This window comes from Otolemur garnettii, unplaced genomic scaffold, assembly GCF_000181295.1.
Source record: "Otolemur garnettii isolate 467f Iridium unplaced genomic scaffold, OtoGar3 scaffold00023, whole genome shotgun sequence".
Taxonomy (NCBI): Eukaryota; Metazoa; Chordata; class Mammalia; order Primates; family Galagidae; genus Otolemur; species Otolemur garnettii.
In genome coordinates, this window is record NW_003852418.1 from 22,239,537 (window position 1) to 22,256,177 (window position 16,641).

The 16,641-nt window shown below is 58.8% G+C and overlaps 1 protein-coding gene, 1 long non-coding RNA gene and 1 pseudogene across 2 annotated transcripts; 1 reads left to right on the top strand and 2 right to left on the bottom strand.

Moving 5' to 3' along the window:
* Positions 1-125: 125 nt before the first annotated feature.
* On the bottom strand, positions 126-1,920 carry LOC111724430 (annotated as a pseudogene).
* Positions 1,921-5,059: 3,139 nt separating this feature from the next.
* Positions 5,060-11,661, bottom strand: SRMS (src-related kinase lacking C-terminal regulatory tyrosine and N-terminal myristylation sites). Its single transcript, XM_003787863.3, is given in 8 exon segments — positions 5,060-5,308; positions 5,414-5,570; positions 5,662-5,843; positions 6,641-6,806; positions 6,875-7,021; positions 7,753-7,919; positions 8,149-8,270; positions 11,194-11,661. Coding segments are annotated over 8 exon segments (1,500 nt in total). The 5' UTR covers positions 11,559-11,661; the 3' UTR covers positions 5,060-5,114.
* On the top strand, positions 7,386-16,478 carry LOC111724458. Its single transcript, XR_002772760.1, has 3 exons — positions 7,386-7,443; positions 8,926-9,080; positions 14,773-16,478. It is a non-coding gene; the product is annotated as an uncharacterized LOC111724458 (long non-coding RNA).
* The last annotated feature ends 163 nt before the right edge of the window (positions 16,479-16,641 follow it).

Sequence of the window (16,641 nt, forward strand, 5' to 3'; positions counted from 1 at the left end):
ACCCTTAGGCTCTGAGTCTTAAAGAATCCCTTCCTTCCGGGTGAGGGGCCCATAGCCCAACCCAGGCCCCAGGAACAAACTACAAAGATGGGCAGAGTGTCACAGCAGCTGTCCCAGAGGTCACAACCAGAGGGAGACTGGCGCCCCACATGGCTGGCAGAGTTTAGGGACAAAGAGCCCTCCAAGGGCCAACACAGCTAAGGAGATAGTGGGCAGGCTGTATGTGAAAGGATGCAGTTGGCGCCTGACTTCTGGCTGACTCTAATTGGGAAGGTGCCCGGTGATTTACCCTCAGCCTGCATCTGGTACAGAGCTTCTGACACCCAGTCCAAGAGAGGCTGACCTGCTGCTTGAGTCCCAGCCCAGACCTCGGTTGCCCCACAATGCCTTCGTGCGTCCACCATAGACCCTGAGGGACCCCATCCAGGTCACAGTCCCCCAGCCTCCAATGGGGCTACTCTGAAACCAGGCAGATGCATCTGGCTTCTTGAGGGACACGCAGTGGAAGGGTACCTAAGCAACAGGGCTCTCAGGTGTGGCCTCTACACACTAGTGTGTACACTCGCAGAAGTACATGTGTGTGCAGGCACTTAGCTGCTCACACATGTGAACACCAGCTCCTGGCTGGAGAGTGCATAAGCCCTGGCCTGGACTTCAAGCAGGGCCTGCAGAGCCCCTGGTGACTTCTGCCCTCCCCCGGCCTCCTCCGTGCCTCTCATGTGCTAGTTCTCTGGGCTGGGGCCTGTCTCCCAGGCAGCCCCTAGACCACTCCAGCCTCTGGCTCAGCCCTAGCACAGTCCCCCATCCCTAGACCCCCTTGGAGATAGCCTCATCCACAGCCTGACTGGGGAGCCCAATGCCTGGAGACATTGGTGCATGGTGAGGAGGGTGCCAGGAGCCCAGGCCACAGAAGCTCCTCCCTCCAGGCCCACCCAGCCAGATCTCAGAGTGGCCAGGGCAGTGGACATGCCTGTGCAGGTGCCTGCTGGCTTCTCCATGTGGGAGGCTAGGGACGTTGGGTAGGGGACTACAAGGTGACAGCACCCCAGCAGATAGCCAAGCAGTCCAATGTGTTTTCCACACCGGGCTATCCCAGTGGCCTTTCCACTCTTTTAACAAGATCAGGCCTCTGGTTCTAACAGTTTGGAAAACTGTTAGAAAACCCCTCTCCTAAAGGCCTCGAGCTCCCACACAGACTTGGTCACAGTGCCAGCCAGCCCCCCTGGCATCTACCTTCAGTGCTCAATCACCTCTGATTCCTAGCAGAACAGTGTCAGTCCTGGACATGTCCTCCAAGACCTCTATCCACAGATGTCACACAACTCCTGGAACCAGGATGGTGGGGTCCAGAGAAGGACCAACTTAGAGGTCCAGCCTCAACTTTGGGGAGCAGAAGATTGTGCCTGAAGTCCCCACATTCCTGAGTCTCCCAGTAGTGAGCCCCATGCCCAGAGGGTAGCCCCTACTCTGAGCTCCTGGGCCCAGGGACAATGGCTCAGACTCCTCTATCTCTTCCCCAGCTGGGTAGTATAGAGCACATGGCCCTCAGCCAGAGGGCCATCCAGCAAGGTGGCTCACCGCCACTGCCCCTCCTTCCTGCTTGCATGGAAGCAAACCCACACTTGGAAGCTCAACTGCACCTGCATCTGAGCCTTGAAGTCCCAGAGATGCACATCCTCAGGGTCCAGGTGAGCCTAGCCCTGGACACCATGGCTGGACAGGCCACTGGGCACCTGACTGGGAGCACTGGGTAGGGTAGTCTGTGACAGGCACCCTACCCACTTACTCATGACAAGAAGCTAGGATCCATCAGAATGGCCTCTCCTGGACTCCCAGTGAGCAGTGCAGGCTGCACTATGAGAGCCAGCCCCGTCCTCTTACCCACTGTACTCGATCATCAGCCTGAACCCTGGTACCCATCTGCTATGAAAACCTGTTGGCCAAGCTGCCACATGGCTGGACCTGGCCAGGAGAGGGAGGGAGGAACTGGTAAGAGCCGTGGGTGCTGCCTTCCCAAACTTCAGAGGCCATGGGAAGGTATAGCACAGGAGGATACTGCCCCAACTCAGAGCCCACCACACTGTGGGACCAGCAGGAGGGTCTGTGGTGGCAGGGTGGCCTTAGAGCCACTGTCCTGCAGGGCAGAACATGCCCTCTACCGCCCCCCACCTGGGGCTACCATCTGTGAGGGAAGTAGCCCACAGGTATAGGGTTATGGAGATAAATAGGCTGATCTCTCAGCAGGACACCCGACCTCAATTCAGGGGAAAGCCCACAGACTTGCCATCCCTGAGGGCTCATCAAGACCACTGAAGATGAAAGGAGCCCAGAGGTGCCCCAAACAGGGCAAAGTGGCTAAGACCATCCCTGTGCACCAAAGGTCAGCAGGTGGGCAGGACTAAGCTCTTTAGCAGGGCTAAATCCTCTGAACTCTTGATGGGCAGTTAGGTTAGGGAAGCTTGCTTACCCTGTGGGAATGAAACTGGTTTTCCCTTCCCCCTTTCTAAATAAGTTATAGAGTTATAGACCGTTTGTTAACAACCCCCTACCTTATGCCCCCATTTACCCAGCCTTTCCCTCTACCTAGTCTTCCTGGGAACTTGGGATTATTTTAATCCTTTCTTTTGGCATCTTTGCATTTTTGATATTCCCTTTGTGTTAGAGATCAATAAAAGGTTTCTGAGACGTCAAGAAGTTGCTGCATTGATTTAGTATATGCACAGGATGCGCGAGTCAGTGTGCGCCTCTCCAGGCTCCCAGACTTTATGCATTAAGTTCGTGAGAGGTCTCATGATTCCCACGCCCCCAACGTCATTTCCCCTGTCAACTCCCAACCCAGGTCAGGGTCCACAGCAAACCTCGACATAAGTCTGCCCTGGAGGGTCCACTCCAGAGAAGACTGGGCCCAAACCAACAGGGAGGTCCAGGGATGTGGAGGCTCAGGGCAGTGGTGGCTGTGCCAGGCGAGGGGCTCCCTGGCTGCGTCTGGGCTACAGACCCTCTAAGGAAGCTGGCACTGCCCTCCTCAAGATGGACACAAGGGGGCATCCACAGACTGTGAGCCCACACCAAAGCAGGCCTTCACCCTCTCCTCCCTCCCAGGCCCCCAAGTTCATCCTTCCCTACCATCTCCAGAGAGCCCCTTTGGAACTCAGCTGACCCCCTCTCCCCAGGGCGACCCCACCAGCTTGCAACCAAAGTAGACTGATGGGAAGATCACAAACTAAACTCCACGCATGAGAACACTGGCACCACCTACTTGTTTCATTTTGAGATTAAGAACAGGGACGTGGATTATGTGACAGGTTTAAAGACGCCTTGGGCAGCCTAGCTGGGCTCCGTACTGACCAAGGTAGGGATGGGGTTGGGGCACAGAGAGGGCATGGCACTAGGTGGCACATCAGGCCAGGTGGCTCTCCTACCCCCTACCTACCAGGGCTCCAGGCCCTCAGGACTTGGCCCTCTTTGTGTGAGCCTGTGTCCAGGGGCCTCTCACATCCCTGAGCATGGATGTGTACAGGTTCTGTTTGAGCCACCTGGAAGCAGGAAAGTCCCCAGCCCCTCCCAAGACCTGGGAGCACCAAACCTGCCCACCTGCAGCTGATGAAAGGCCCAGTAAAGCACCAGAGACCACAGCCATCCCTGCTTCTGTGGCCTGGTTAAACCCACCCCAGCTCTGCACTCAGGGCAGCCCCAGCCAATGGTGGTTCGAGGCTCTACCTTCCTAGGCCCTCTCAGGACACGCAGGAGGTCAGGGGTGAGGCCAAGGCAGGGGCATGACGCTACCTACCAGAGCTCCAAAAGGCTCAGATAGACCCTGCTGCCTTCACCAATTTCAGGGCTTGGTGCCAGCCACACCCTGGCATCTGAGGCCCCCGAAACCTCTGTCCCCTCCCCACTCCCTGCCTGAGCTTCAGCAGGTCAAGAGTTAGGCAGTTCCCACCACTGCCCTCTGCTCTGTGGCCCTGCCCTGGTTCCCGCTAGTAGCCTGCACATTGGGTCTCATTTCCTAGCTCCCTTTTGTGCCAGCCCATAACCTGTGGTCAGTGGTGCTGGACCAATCGACCTCAGGGTGGGCAGAGACCCTCAGCTCCTTTCGCTCTAAGGGATGCTGACCGAGTCAGGCCTGAGGCCACAGGGCCCAGGGTGTATAGGCTGCTGTGTGGGTCTCTGTCAACTCGGCAGCTCAGCGCCTGAAAGGGCCAACTCTGCTGTCTGTGCTTTCTCCAGCCACCAGCTCAGCACAGTGTCCCCCCACCACCCCTGACCCTGTCTAGCCAGGAGACAGCCTCTCTGACCACTACCCATTCTGAAGCCCCTTAAAACAGCTTCAGGAGGCAGCACGCAGGCCACAAGGCCTCTAGACCCCCCACCCCTAGGCCACCCCACCCCCCACAGCCTGGCCAAACCTCTGCTGCTTCATCTAGCCTATCCACTCCACACTGGTCCAGAGACAGAGAGAGGTCCTCACACAGCTTGTGGTCTGGCCAGCTCTCTCTTCTACCTTCTCTAGCCACATGGACTTCTTCAGCTCCAGCCCCAAGACTGGGTGTGGGGTGCTAAGTGAGTATGTGGTACACACCTGTGTGTGTCTGAGTCAGGTGGTGTGTATTGAGTGCTGTCTATATATGTGCATGGGTTTGCACATAGGAGGTTGAGCGCCTGGGTGCTGAGGCAGGAGGGTCCCCACATGTTTAGAGCCCAGGAGCCTGGCACCAGCCACTTCAACAAAGCCTAGGTAGCCCTTGGGAGAAATTAGCCTCTAGCTCTTGACCCTGGAAAGGGGTTGGGAGGCTGAAGCAGCAGGCTTGGGCAAGGAAAGACCACGCTGGACCCCAGGCTTCTCTTCTTGGCATATTTCCAAGGGTCTATCTGACCCTTCTGGGCTATTTGTCTCCCTCCTAGGAATATGAGTCACACTGGGCAGAAGACATCAGCCCTTCCATTGTCTGGGAGTGTGTCTATCTCCCCTGCACACACATGTGCATTGTCAGTGCCCGAGGCCCGTGGCCAGAAGCAGCTTGTCCCCTGCTATCTGGCTTCCTATAGTGTTGTTTGGGAAAGCAAACAAACTCTTGCCACAGACCCAAGGGTGTCCAGGGTCCAGGCTCTGGTCATGGTGGGACCTGGGGGAGGCACTGGTGGAGGGTGTGCAGCTTCTCCTGCAGTGCTGTGAAGGTAGGCCGCTCGTCCGGGCTGGCCCTCCAGCAGTCCAGCATGAGTGCATAGACCTCCCTGGGGCAGGCAGCTGGGCGGGGTAGGCGGTACCCACGCATGACCTGCTGCAATGTCTCGCGGTTGGTCATTCCTGGGAGAGTAATGGGAGAGGGCGCTTCTGCCGGAGAGTCACTGTGGGGACCTCACAGCCCCTGGCCAGACACTCTGGCCTTCAGCGGGCAGCCCTGGGACAAACCTTCATAGGGACACTGGCCATAGGTGAAAACCTCGTACAGCAGGACACCAAAGGACCAGGCATCTGATTTCTGAGAGAACACCCAGTAGCTGGCCGCCTCAGGTGCCGTCCACTTGATGGGGATCTTGGAGCCGCTGCTCGGGGAGTAAATGTCGTCCTGCAGAGGGGCAGCAGTGAGGCAGGTGGACCTGGGACCTCCCACCCTGCCCAGTCTGGGACCAAGGGGTGGCGCCCAGAGCCCTGCCAACCTTGAGCAACCGGGCCAGGCCAAAGTCAGCCACCTTACAGGCAAGGACGTTGTCCACAAGCACATTCCTGCCAGCCAGGTCCCTGTGCACGATGCGCTGCTGCTCTAGGTAGCTCATTCCCTCAGCCACCTGGCAGGCAAACCTCAGCAGCAGGGTGAGGCTCAGGGCCTGGCCCTCAGGGCCTGCAAGGGAGGGAGCTCAGGGCCTGCAGGGAAGGGGGCTCAGGGCCTTCAGGGGAGGGTTCAGGACCTGGAGGGGAGGGATTCAAGGCCTGCAAGGCCTGGAGGGAAGGTGCTTAGGGCCTACAGGGGAGGAAGCTCAGGGCCTGCAGGGCCTGGAAGGGAGGGGGTTCAGGGCCTGCAGGGGAAAGGGCTCAAGGCCTGCAGGGGAGGAGCTCAGGGCCAGGAGGGGAGGGGCTTAGGGCCTGGAGGGGTGGATCCCAAGGCCTTCAAGGGAGGAACTCAGGGTCTGCAGGAGAGGGGACATAGGACCTGGAGGGGAGGAGCTCAGGGCCTCAAGTCAGGCAGCATAGGGCATCCTCTCATGTCAATTTAACCCTCTGTGACTCCTCATCTCTAAGATGAGGTGAGAACACACCACCAGCAAAGGCTGTAGAGGGCAGGAAGGGGTCATGTACCCCATGACCCCTCAGGGCAATCTGTTCCTCACCCAAGCCTCTGTTGGAAACCAGGAACAGAGAAGGGCCAGAGGGAAAAAGGAGCCTGGGCCCAGCTGGGTGCATGGTCACATTGGACAAAGGTTGGTGCCCCAAATGTGGCTGCAGGCTCCAGCTGGACTCTGGCCCTGGCCCTGGACTCACAAGGCCCTGATGGTCTCTCAGCCTCGCCAGGCCTGACCCAGGCCTCAAGCTGCCCACCCCTCTGTTGTCTGAGGTCAAGCAGGGCAGATGTCTGCAGCCAGGGCCACCTTTGAAGGCCTTGGTGGGCCCAGCTCTGCTGGGTGGGGGCAGGGTACTCACTGCCCAGGAAGGCCTGCAGGCTGCCTTTGTGCATGAGCTCGGTGACAATGTACACGGGCTCCCTGGCCGAGCACACCGCATGCAGCTGGATGAGCTGCTCGTGTCTCAGGCTCTTCAGCGTCTGGATCTCCTTGGCTAGGTCAGCCAGCTGCAGGAGAGGGCACAGCTCCAGGGCCAGCCCAGGCCACCAGACGCTGCTTGCCTCAGGAGCCAGGGGCCCAGAGAGTGGATGACCTCACCTGACTTGATGACCTTGATGGCCACAGGCATGGAGCCTCACCACAGGCCTTCCCACACCTCCCCGAAGCAGCCTTCACCCAGCTTTCTCCGAAGAGCAAACTCAGAGCGCGACCGCTCCCACTAGTCCTGTTCCAGGGGATTCTACAGAGAGGGACACTCAGAGCCCTGCTGCTCCCTGGGCCTGCCGCCTCCTCGCCTGTCTGGGCAGAGCCAGCACCCGGCCTCAGCCTCTCGGGCTCTGCCCAAGCTCATCCAAGTGTGGCAGGGCAGACGCACCCAGTGTAGCTGGGCTCTGCCCAAGCTCATCCAAGTGTGGCAGGGCAGACGCACCCAGTGTAGCTGGGCTCTGCCCAAGCTCATCCAAGTGTGGCAGGGCAGACGCACCCAGTGTAGCTGGAGCTAATGGCTTTGGGGACTTAAGTGGCACCTCTGCCATGCCAGACATCCATCCACAAGTACTCATTACTGCCCCTGGCCAGGTTGTCACTGCAAGACCAGAGAAACCAGATTGTGGCCTGAGAGCTGGTCTGGGACAGTCCCAGAGAATTGGCGGCTCCAGCCAGGTACAGTATCTGGGATCAGCATCTCCTCCCACAGCTTCCTCTGGTGACTGAGGCAGCTGCAGTTGCCTCTGTGACTGTCCCTGGCCCTCTGTGCCGCTCCCCTGCAGAGCTGGGCACACCCTACAGGTTTCCTCTCTGGCCCCCAGGCCCGCCAGCAGTCCCCACCATGTCCCTCCACCATCATCAGGAAAAGAGATGAAACATCTGCACTAAGCAGACACCACCTGGGGCAGGACCAGAGTGCAGGGCCCACTAGGAGCTTATCTGCCACCTGTGGGGATGTAAAGAGGGGGTGGCAGCAGGGCCTACCTGGAGCACGCAGGGCTGCAGTACTGGAAGCTGAGTGAGCTTCCAGTGGGCCTTGTAGTAGGTGAGCAGCTCCTCCAGGCTGGGGAAGAGCCTGCCCTTCTGCAGGTAGAAGCTGCCATCAGCTGCCATGGAGATTCGGAAGTGGCAGACTTTGGCCTGGGCTCGGACTGGGAAGGTGTGGAAGATTGGGACCCATGTTTTGGCTGTAGCCGGCCTGACCCTCCACCAGCAAGGATGCCCGAGACATCCTGCCAATGACTGGCTCAGAACTGGGTTTGGGGACTCCAAGATGGCAGAGCCTCATGGAGGAGAGAGGGAGCATTGTTGATAGGACCTTCCAGACCCCAGTGCTGCCTGGTCTACAGCTGTAGGCAGAGACAGGACCCCCACACACACCTGACAGCGAGTAGCCCCCAAAGCTACTTTCACTGGGCCGCACAAGGAAGACTCCTAGTGTGTTGTCAGGGGAGAGGAGCAGTTGCTGGGCCTGTGTCCGGCTGGTCCCGCCGAAGAACCAGCTGCAAACAGCGGATGTGGCTGAGATTTTCAGGCCCCAGAGCCCCAAGTGGCCTCTGCCAGGCCCCAAGTGCCTTGCTTGTACTGGCAGCCTGGCCAAGCCCTGGCTGTACTATCACCTCCCCAAAGGAGGGTATGCCCAATGCCAGGTACTGGGGTCTCAGTCCAGGGTCTGCACTGCCTCAGCCCCCAGAGAGTCCTAGGGGCTGGAAGGCAGGGTGAGGGGCCACCAAACTGACTCAACTGTCCCCAGGGGAGCCAGGCTCATCCCCTCAGCCACAGGCTCTCCAGTTAGCCCTGGGGCAAATGACCTCCAGTTTCCCACTTAGGAAGTTATCACCAGCCCAGCCACAGGTCAACAGCAGCCCAGGCCACGGCCAACCTGATGCACCCCTGAGGACTCCACAAGGAACCAGGGCCCTCCAGAGCTGCCTGGGAGCGTCTGCTGGACTGCTGGGGGGCCATAGGGGACCCCTGCCTTAGGTGATTGGCCAGTAGGGTGCAACCAAAGCAGACTCAGTCCTGGGTTAAGCTGGGCAGGCGGTCAGGAAAGGTGGCCAGCAGAAGGCTGTGGGGGGTGCCAGGGGAAGGCTAGAAGTGTTCGAGTCTCCTCTGAAGGGCTAGACCCCTGACCCTCTGTCCTCTTTGCCTACATAGATGCTATATCCCTATGAAGCCTGCGCCTAAGACAGGAAGCTCTGCTCAGCCTGAGGCTCAAAGCTTCCCTGAAGGGGGCTGCTTCCCCAGGCCCAGCTGGGGCTTCACCCCCTACTTGCTCTGCCCTGGGACCCTCCAAGCACCTGGAGAACAAGGTTTGTCCCCCAGGAATGGCCGTGTGAGTACAGTCCCTTGTCCATGTGACAGGGGGCACATTAAGCCCAGGCGAGGGGCAGGTATAGAGGCCCCCAGAGCTAATGGGTGACCCTAAATGAGTCCACACAAGAGCAGAGGGACTGAGAGGGGTGGTGCTGGGCTGGGCTGAGTAGGGGCTGGGCAGGCTGGGGCTATAGCCAGCTGTGCTATTGGAGAGGTGAGGCCATGGAGACAAGAGGCCAAGGCCTGAAGAGCAGGGGCTGCCAGGTAGGCAGGGACATAGGGCAGCCTCGAGGGATGGCCAGTGCCTGGACTAAGTCATAGGGTGAATGTGGGTCCCCTAAAATGAAACCTGCCGGGGCAGCAGATGTGGGAAGGCTCATAGACAGGTGCAGGGCAGAGCAAAACCCTCAAGACTGTGCCTCTCTGTCCCCTGAGCGCCCCTGTGGTTGAGCACCTTGCCTTCTGGGATCCAACTACAGAGAGACTACACCCTTTCCTATGTGAAAGGGCTCCAGGGTCCCTTCCCAGCATAGTAGGGCTGAGGGATGTGAGGTGGGACCTGTGTACCCCCTGAGCTATAAAGGGTGGGCTGGGGGCCTTGCCTTGTGGTATGGGACTAACGATAGAGGGCCAAAGAGTCTCTGCTCTCAGCCTGCCCTGCTTGTCAGATCTCCAGGAGCTTCCACCCCACCCGCTGCTCAGTGCCAGCCTACTTCACCCACCCCCAGGAGACACATGAGTGCCCAGGGGCCCCTGCTGGACTGCAGAGGGCAGGTCCAGCACTCAGGCCAGGTCCAGCTGGGCACAGGATCAGGGCAGCTGCCCAGGATAGCTCCACTGGGCAGCTGGACCTTGCTTTGCTGGACCAGCTCTGGCCTGCTCATGCCCAGCCTCTGTCCTGCCACACAATACCTGCTAGCCAGTTACCACTAGAGGGTGCCTTTGCCCCTGAGGGTCCCCAGGAGCTAGCCTGTCTTTTTTTTTTTTTTTTTTTGAGGCAGAGCCTCAAGCTGTCCCACTGGGTAGAGTGCTGTGGCATCACAGCTCACAGCAACCTCCAACGCCTGGGCTCAAGCCAGTCTCCTGCCTCAGCCTCCCAAGTAGCTGGGACCACAGGCGCCCGCCACAACACCTGGCTATTTTTTGGTTGCAGCCATCATTGTTGTTTGGCGGGCCCAGGCTGGATTCGAACCCACCACCTTGGGTGTATGTGGCTGGTGCCTTAGCCACTTGAGCCACGGGCGCCGAGCCGAGCTAGCCTGTCTTGACAGTGGGGATTGCGATAGCCAGGAATCTGGGCTGACCAACCACATTGAGGGGGTCACATCCCAGGATTTGGGTCAAATGATTTCATCCTGTGAATTGTCCACCACCACATGGCAGGGCCATGCTTGGAGCTGGCACACTGGGTGCTCAGAGTGCATAGTGAACCCAGGGGGCAGTGCTGTACCTGGACCTTGGCCTGGGCCAAGAGGTCAACTTCTCTGAGAAGGCCCCTGGTAAGCCCCAGCCCTGGGGGCTGGGTGCTCTGGGGTGATAGGTGGGCCCCCACCTGTGCCCACTCACCAAACCAGCCCCTGGGGAGCAACACGTGGGCCAGGGCCACACTGTCCATGCCCGCACCCAGCTTGGGGCAGTTGAGTGAGTGTGGACAGGCAAGGAGGCTGGAAAACTCACAGTCCAGACTGGCTGGCTCCTCACAGTACTAGCAGCATCTGCATTCCCAACTCACTGCACCCTCCCAAGCTCTCCCTGTCTCACCTGGTGCTGCTTCCAGCCCCTAGCCCCTTCCCTCTAAGCAGCAGCCACCCAGTGAACACTGGGCTCCCTGTGTGAGGGCAGGAGGGCCTGGGTGACCATCTGCTGGGTGCCTGGCCCATGCAGCTGATTTGCCCCTTGACCTGACCCCTGCCTCTGGGCAGTGCACACTGCACATTATGACTCAGCTCTCCCACACCTGTGGCTCTCCTGGGCACTAACTGTCACCGAATATGTACAAAAATGATCAGGCAAGCACAGACATGCAATTCCCTACTCCAAACCCTGTCTATTCCTGACTGCTCAGCCCTGGGGCAGGCAGACTCTGGGCTCTGAGGCCGAGGTACTCACGGTTGGTCTGTGAGTGCCTCCGTGGCCCTGGTGACACAAGTGATGGGCACGAGCCCAGTCCCAGGCCTGCCTGAGAGCCTGCAGGCAAAGATGTAGTGGGTCTCCTCCTTGAGGGCGTAGAGCTGTTCCCCGTGGCTTACAGTCAGCTCCTCTGCGCACCGTGCAGTGAAGTCAGACAGTGCAATATAGAGCTGCTTGCCTTGTGCCAAGTGGCTGCAGGGCTCCATGGAGGCAGAGGACCCTGGCCCCAGGTCAGTGGCAGGATCTGCAGGCCTGGGAATGCTACCGCCTGGCTTTCTCACAGGCCAGACTTTGTCCCAGAAGAAGGACAGGAAGGTCAGCCGCTTCCTGAGGAAGGGCTCCATGCCCTGTGGGCGTCCGGCTGCTGACAAGGGAACACTGTCCCACCCTGGTCACCCCTCCAGGCCACGGCCCCACCACGGTGGAAGCTGAGCAGCCGCTGAGACTCTGGGGAGAAACTGGAAGGGCCAGTGGGACAGCTGGGCATCTGTGGGCTCCCTGCACAGCGTCCCTACCCAGCACATGAGGGTGGGGTGACAGGTGGCACCACCTCCATGGTCACTCCAGAGGCCCCTGTTGGCTTCCTGCTGGTGTGCAAACCAGCAGGCTCAAGCAGACTCTGCAGTGCAGACTCATGCACTGTCATTAGCATGACAGAGGCCTGCAAGGGGCCTGAAGCTTATGCCGAGCCACACTACGGGGATGCACTGGCAGCATCCTCGGCTCACTGTGCCCTCCCAAGTGCTCCCAGTCTCACCTGGTGCTGCTTCCAGCCCCTAGCTCCTGCCCTCCAAGGACCCTCAGCCTGGGCCAAGAGGTCACCTCCTCTGAGAAGGTCCCTGGTGAGCCCCAGTCCTGGGACCCAGGTGCTCTGGGAGGATAGTGGGCCCCCACATCCTAGTGCCTGCAAACATGGGCTCTGCATAGTAGTTTTCTAGAATCTTGTGCACTAAGCTTCTCTCTACCAAGCTGCACAGCGGCAGAGAGCCTCCTCTGGCCACATGAGGCTCCCCTGTGCTGACCACCATAAATGACACTCCACGTCCCTTAAAGACACAGGGTCCTGGACTCTGAGACTTAGCACATTCCATGCCAGAGCCCAGAAGTCAGCCTGGTGGTTAGAGAGGAGTGGAGTGACCACCTGTTCTTGGGCCTGGCTCCCAGACCTGTCCCCAAGCCTCCTGGTGGCCCAGGGAAATGCCCACAGACAGAATAGGGGATCCAGCTTGGGGGTAAAGGAGCTTCTGGTACAGAAGCTGCATGGTGGGAGTGGGGGAATCTTCTTCCTTGTGCAGATGAGAAACAAAGTTATGTCCATCCCTCACCACCCAAGGTCAGAGCAAGGACATTTTCTAGCAGGAACCTGTGCTAGACAGTAGGAATCTAGCCCATCTCCAGGCAAACAGGACAGAGTCTAAAAAAGGCCTAATTGTGAGCCCCGGGAGAGAGACTTAGAGAGACCAGACCAGAGAGGACATCCCAGTGGAGAGAGCTGTCAAGGGGGCACTCCACAGGCTGCCTCCTCACCCTGCATGCTATCACATCACCACCTCACCCTACACTCCACCCCTCCTTGCAGCCCAGCCCACTCTGCCCCTCACTCTACCCTGGACCCTATCACATCCCCCACCTCACCCTGCACCCTACCCCTCCCTGCAGTCTAGCCCACCCTGCACCTCAAGCTATCCAGTACCCCACCTTGACCCTGCTCCACTCTGCACCCCTCCACACCCACACCCCACTTCAACTCTGTACCCACCACAACCCCCACTTTTTTCTTTTCCTTTTTTTGAGACAGAGTCTCACTTTGTCACCCTTGGTAGAGTGTGTGGCACCACAGCTCACAGGAACCTCAAATTCTTGGGCTCAAGTGATTCTCTTGCCCCAGCCTCCCAAGTAGCTGGGACTACAGGCGCCTGCCACAATACCTTGTTGTTTTTTTTCTTCTTGCTCTTACTCAGGCTGGTTTCGAACTTGGGAGCTCAAGCAATCCACCCTCCTAAGCCTCACAGAGTGCTGGGATTATAGGAGTGAGATACTACACCCAGCCTCCTACACTCTAATTTGACCGTATACTCCACCCTGGACCCCAAGCACACCTTGCACCTCCACCTTGACTTTGTTCCCCACCACCCACTGTACTCTACCTTGGCCCTCCACTCCAGACCAACCCTATACCTCACCCAGACCCTGAACCCCGCCCCGCCATGGACCACACCCTGGAGCCCACTGCACCTCATACCTCATCCTGACCATGCACCCAGCCCCTGCTCTGCATCCCACCCTGTATCCAACCCTGATCCTACACCTGACCCCATACCTCACCACACCCCTTACCCCACCTGGCCTGGCCTGGCCCTCCTCCCTAGTCCTGGCTGCACATAAATACCACCAGGGCCTCTGCCCTGGCAGGTCTCCACCCTGCCAACCCCCAAATCTGCACTCTTCATCCAGCCCACCCCCACCTTTCTCCTGCAAGCACCTGTTGCCCTTCCCTCTACACAGGAGCCTAAATTGTGCATAATCTCCTCCCTTTCCCTCTGCCTCCCTGGGACAGCGCAGGCAGCCCCCTCTTCTGACTCTGCCTGACAGCCCCCCCCCCCACAAGCTCAACTCCTCCCTTGGTCCTAACTGGGAGGGACAGAGATGAGCAAAGAGAGGGCTGCGGGCACAGGGCCACTCTGCACCGGGACAGAAGATGGGGCTGGAATCTGCTCTCACAGATACTGGCCATGTGACCTGGGGATAGTCCTTCCCTATGTGAGCACTGAGCTTACTGCAGCTGTTAGGCAGTGTAGGCCTTCCTGGTGACGGTCTGGGTGGGGGCTGGCAGCTAGGTTCCTGTTGCCTCAGATGCAAACCCCAGCTCATGTATCTGGGGCTGTGAAAGGCAGCATGCCAAGAGACTTCAGGTACCTGAAAGGACACGATCAGGTACTCTGGAAAGAATGCGATCATAGAAGCAGGGGGGATGGCTATAGGGAACTGGTCTGTGTCCATACCAGTGTCGGCATCCTGGTGTAGTCTGGAGACACTGGGTAGAGTGTCCACAGGACCCTATGTTATTTCATATAACTGCATGTGAATCAATGATTATCTCAAAAATGAAAGTTTAACTTTAAAAACTGAAGGGCTGGGTGCTGTGGCTCACACCTGTAATCCCAGAACTCTGGGAGGCCAAGGTAGGTGGATTGCTTGAGCTCATGAGTTCGAGATCAGCCTGAGCAAGAACAAGATATCATCTCTTAAAAAAAAAAGAGAGAGAGAAAATAGCTGGGCATTGTGGTGGGCACCTGTAGTCCTAGCTACTCGGGAGCCTGAGGCAAGAGGATTGCTTAAGCCCAAGAGTTTGAGGTTGCTGTGAACCACGACACCACAGCATTCTACCAGGGGCAAGAAAGTGAGACTCTGTCTCAAAAAAAATTGAGACAGGAAATCAAAAGAGAAAAAAGGGTGTGGGTGGAGCCAGGAGAGGCAGAGGTGCAGGAAAGGCCTGGCTGTGGGAAAGGGGTTAGGGGAGGAGTCTTCTTCCTGACTGATATCCATTCTCCTTTCCAGGTGCCACCTTCTCCCACCTTCAGACCATACCACCTCCTCCAAATAACCCAGCTCCTGTCTAGGAACCCCTCAGTAATAGTGTCAGCAGCAGTAGCTACATTTACTCATTAGGCCCAGGCAGGGAAGGCGCCCACCTGCTCCATCCCCAGGCCCCACCTCCCAGGGTGGGGTCACAGGGCACTGCAGGGGAGGAACCACCCTGGAGGGGCCCTACCATTGGCCTCCCTGGAATGGAGACAAGGGGTGGGAAGAGACGTCCCTCCCTTTGCTCTCCTCCCAAAGTGAGGCAGGGAGCACCTCAGGGTGCCTGAGACTAGCCCTGGCAGCTGGAGACCCCCAGCCAGCTGGAGTGGGGGTCAGGGCTGGGTGGTGACCCCAGAGGTCCTGAGCCAGTTGGGGGATATAGATGGGACAGGAGGGCCTCACAACTCCTTTGAGGGCTCCCTGTGTTAACAAACCCACAGTGGTGTTCAATGTTGCTCACCCCACAGAAAGCCAACCACTGAGATGACAGATTTGCCAAGGAAGAAAGCATTTACTTCAGGAGTCACATCTGCTGGGGGGAGGCACTAGCTGCCTCCACTGGACTCCACCTCCCTGACTGATAGGGTCAGGGGCTTTTAAGGAGGCATAAATAAATAATGCAGGAGGGGAGTGGGCATCATTACTCCTCTGGGGAGGACTGCCGGGCAGGAAAGCACAGGGAGGAATCATGCTACCACACAGCCTATGATCAAGAAACAGCAGGTAAGTCCCACCCAGGATGGGGGTATCAGAACTGTAATGAGCGGGAGGTTAATACTGGTCATTCTATCAGTCTGTGCCCAGGCTCAGTGGGTCCTTGGACACAGTGTGCTGTGGGGTGCCGCTTATCTTGGCCTCTCAGGACAAACAGGTGGTGTAAGGCTCTGCAGTTATCTGGTGGCTGCAAGGAGGTTCTGCTGTTTCTGGGAAAGACACTCATAAGGGAATGGGTCAGCAGGGCAGAAAGTCACACAGTCCTGGTCAGCAAATCTTACCCTCCCAGGAATATAAAGAACAGAGAAAGTACATGATATATATATCACGCTTCTGGAGCTAGCTACCCCGAGTATGGAGACCCTGGCCCCCAGCGGGAAGGACTTGCAGAGCCTGGGGGAGCCTCCAGAGGAGACACCGCCCACCACAGCTGGTGTCTTACTCTCTGGAATCCCTTCGAGGGGCTCCCGAGGGAGTTGCAGTGTCCAGCAGGACTGGTCTTCTTGGTACCAGCGGGAAAGGCCTGTGGCAGGGAGTGCTATGCCCCGGAATGGTTCCCCACGCGGCGTCGGCTCTCCACTTTCGCGGAGCCCCACTTGAAGCCCCGCAGACCAGCAGCCCCCAGAGGTCCCAGGTAGGGCGCGGGTCCAGAGGCTGGACGGTTCCACCCAGCTGCGAGCGGCGGGAGGGGCAGGGCTGAGGACCCTAACGCAGGTCCTGGGCGGAGGGCGAGTCACTGCTCAGCCACTCGCATGCGGGAACTCCGCCTTTTGGCTTTCGTGGCCGCTCTCGGAGTGCAGGTGTGGGTGCGACGGGGCGGGGTCTCCCCGCACCCCGTCGGCTCCCCGCCCCCACCTGGCCGTCACAGTAGCACACGATCGCCATGGCAACCCGCTGGAAGCCGGGGCGCGAAGCTGGGCTCCGGGCCGGCACCAGACAGTGGCCTCTCGGCTCCTTCGGCTCCGGGAGGCAGGGCAAGTGGGGAGCCGGAGGGCGAGGGCCTGGGGGCGCCAGAGACTGGGAGAGGAGGGCCGGGGGTAGGGGCCTTACCGCCCGTCTAGGGCAGTGTGGTGGAGAGAGGGTCTCAGGGCCACAGCGGGGGTCAGACCTGCCTTCCTCTGGGTCACAAAC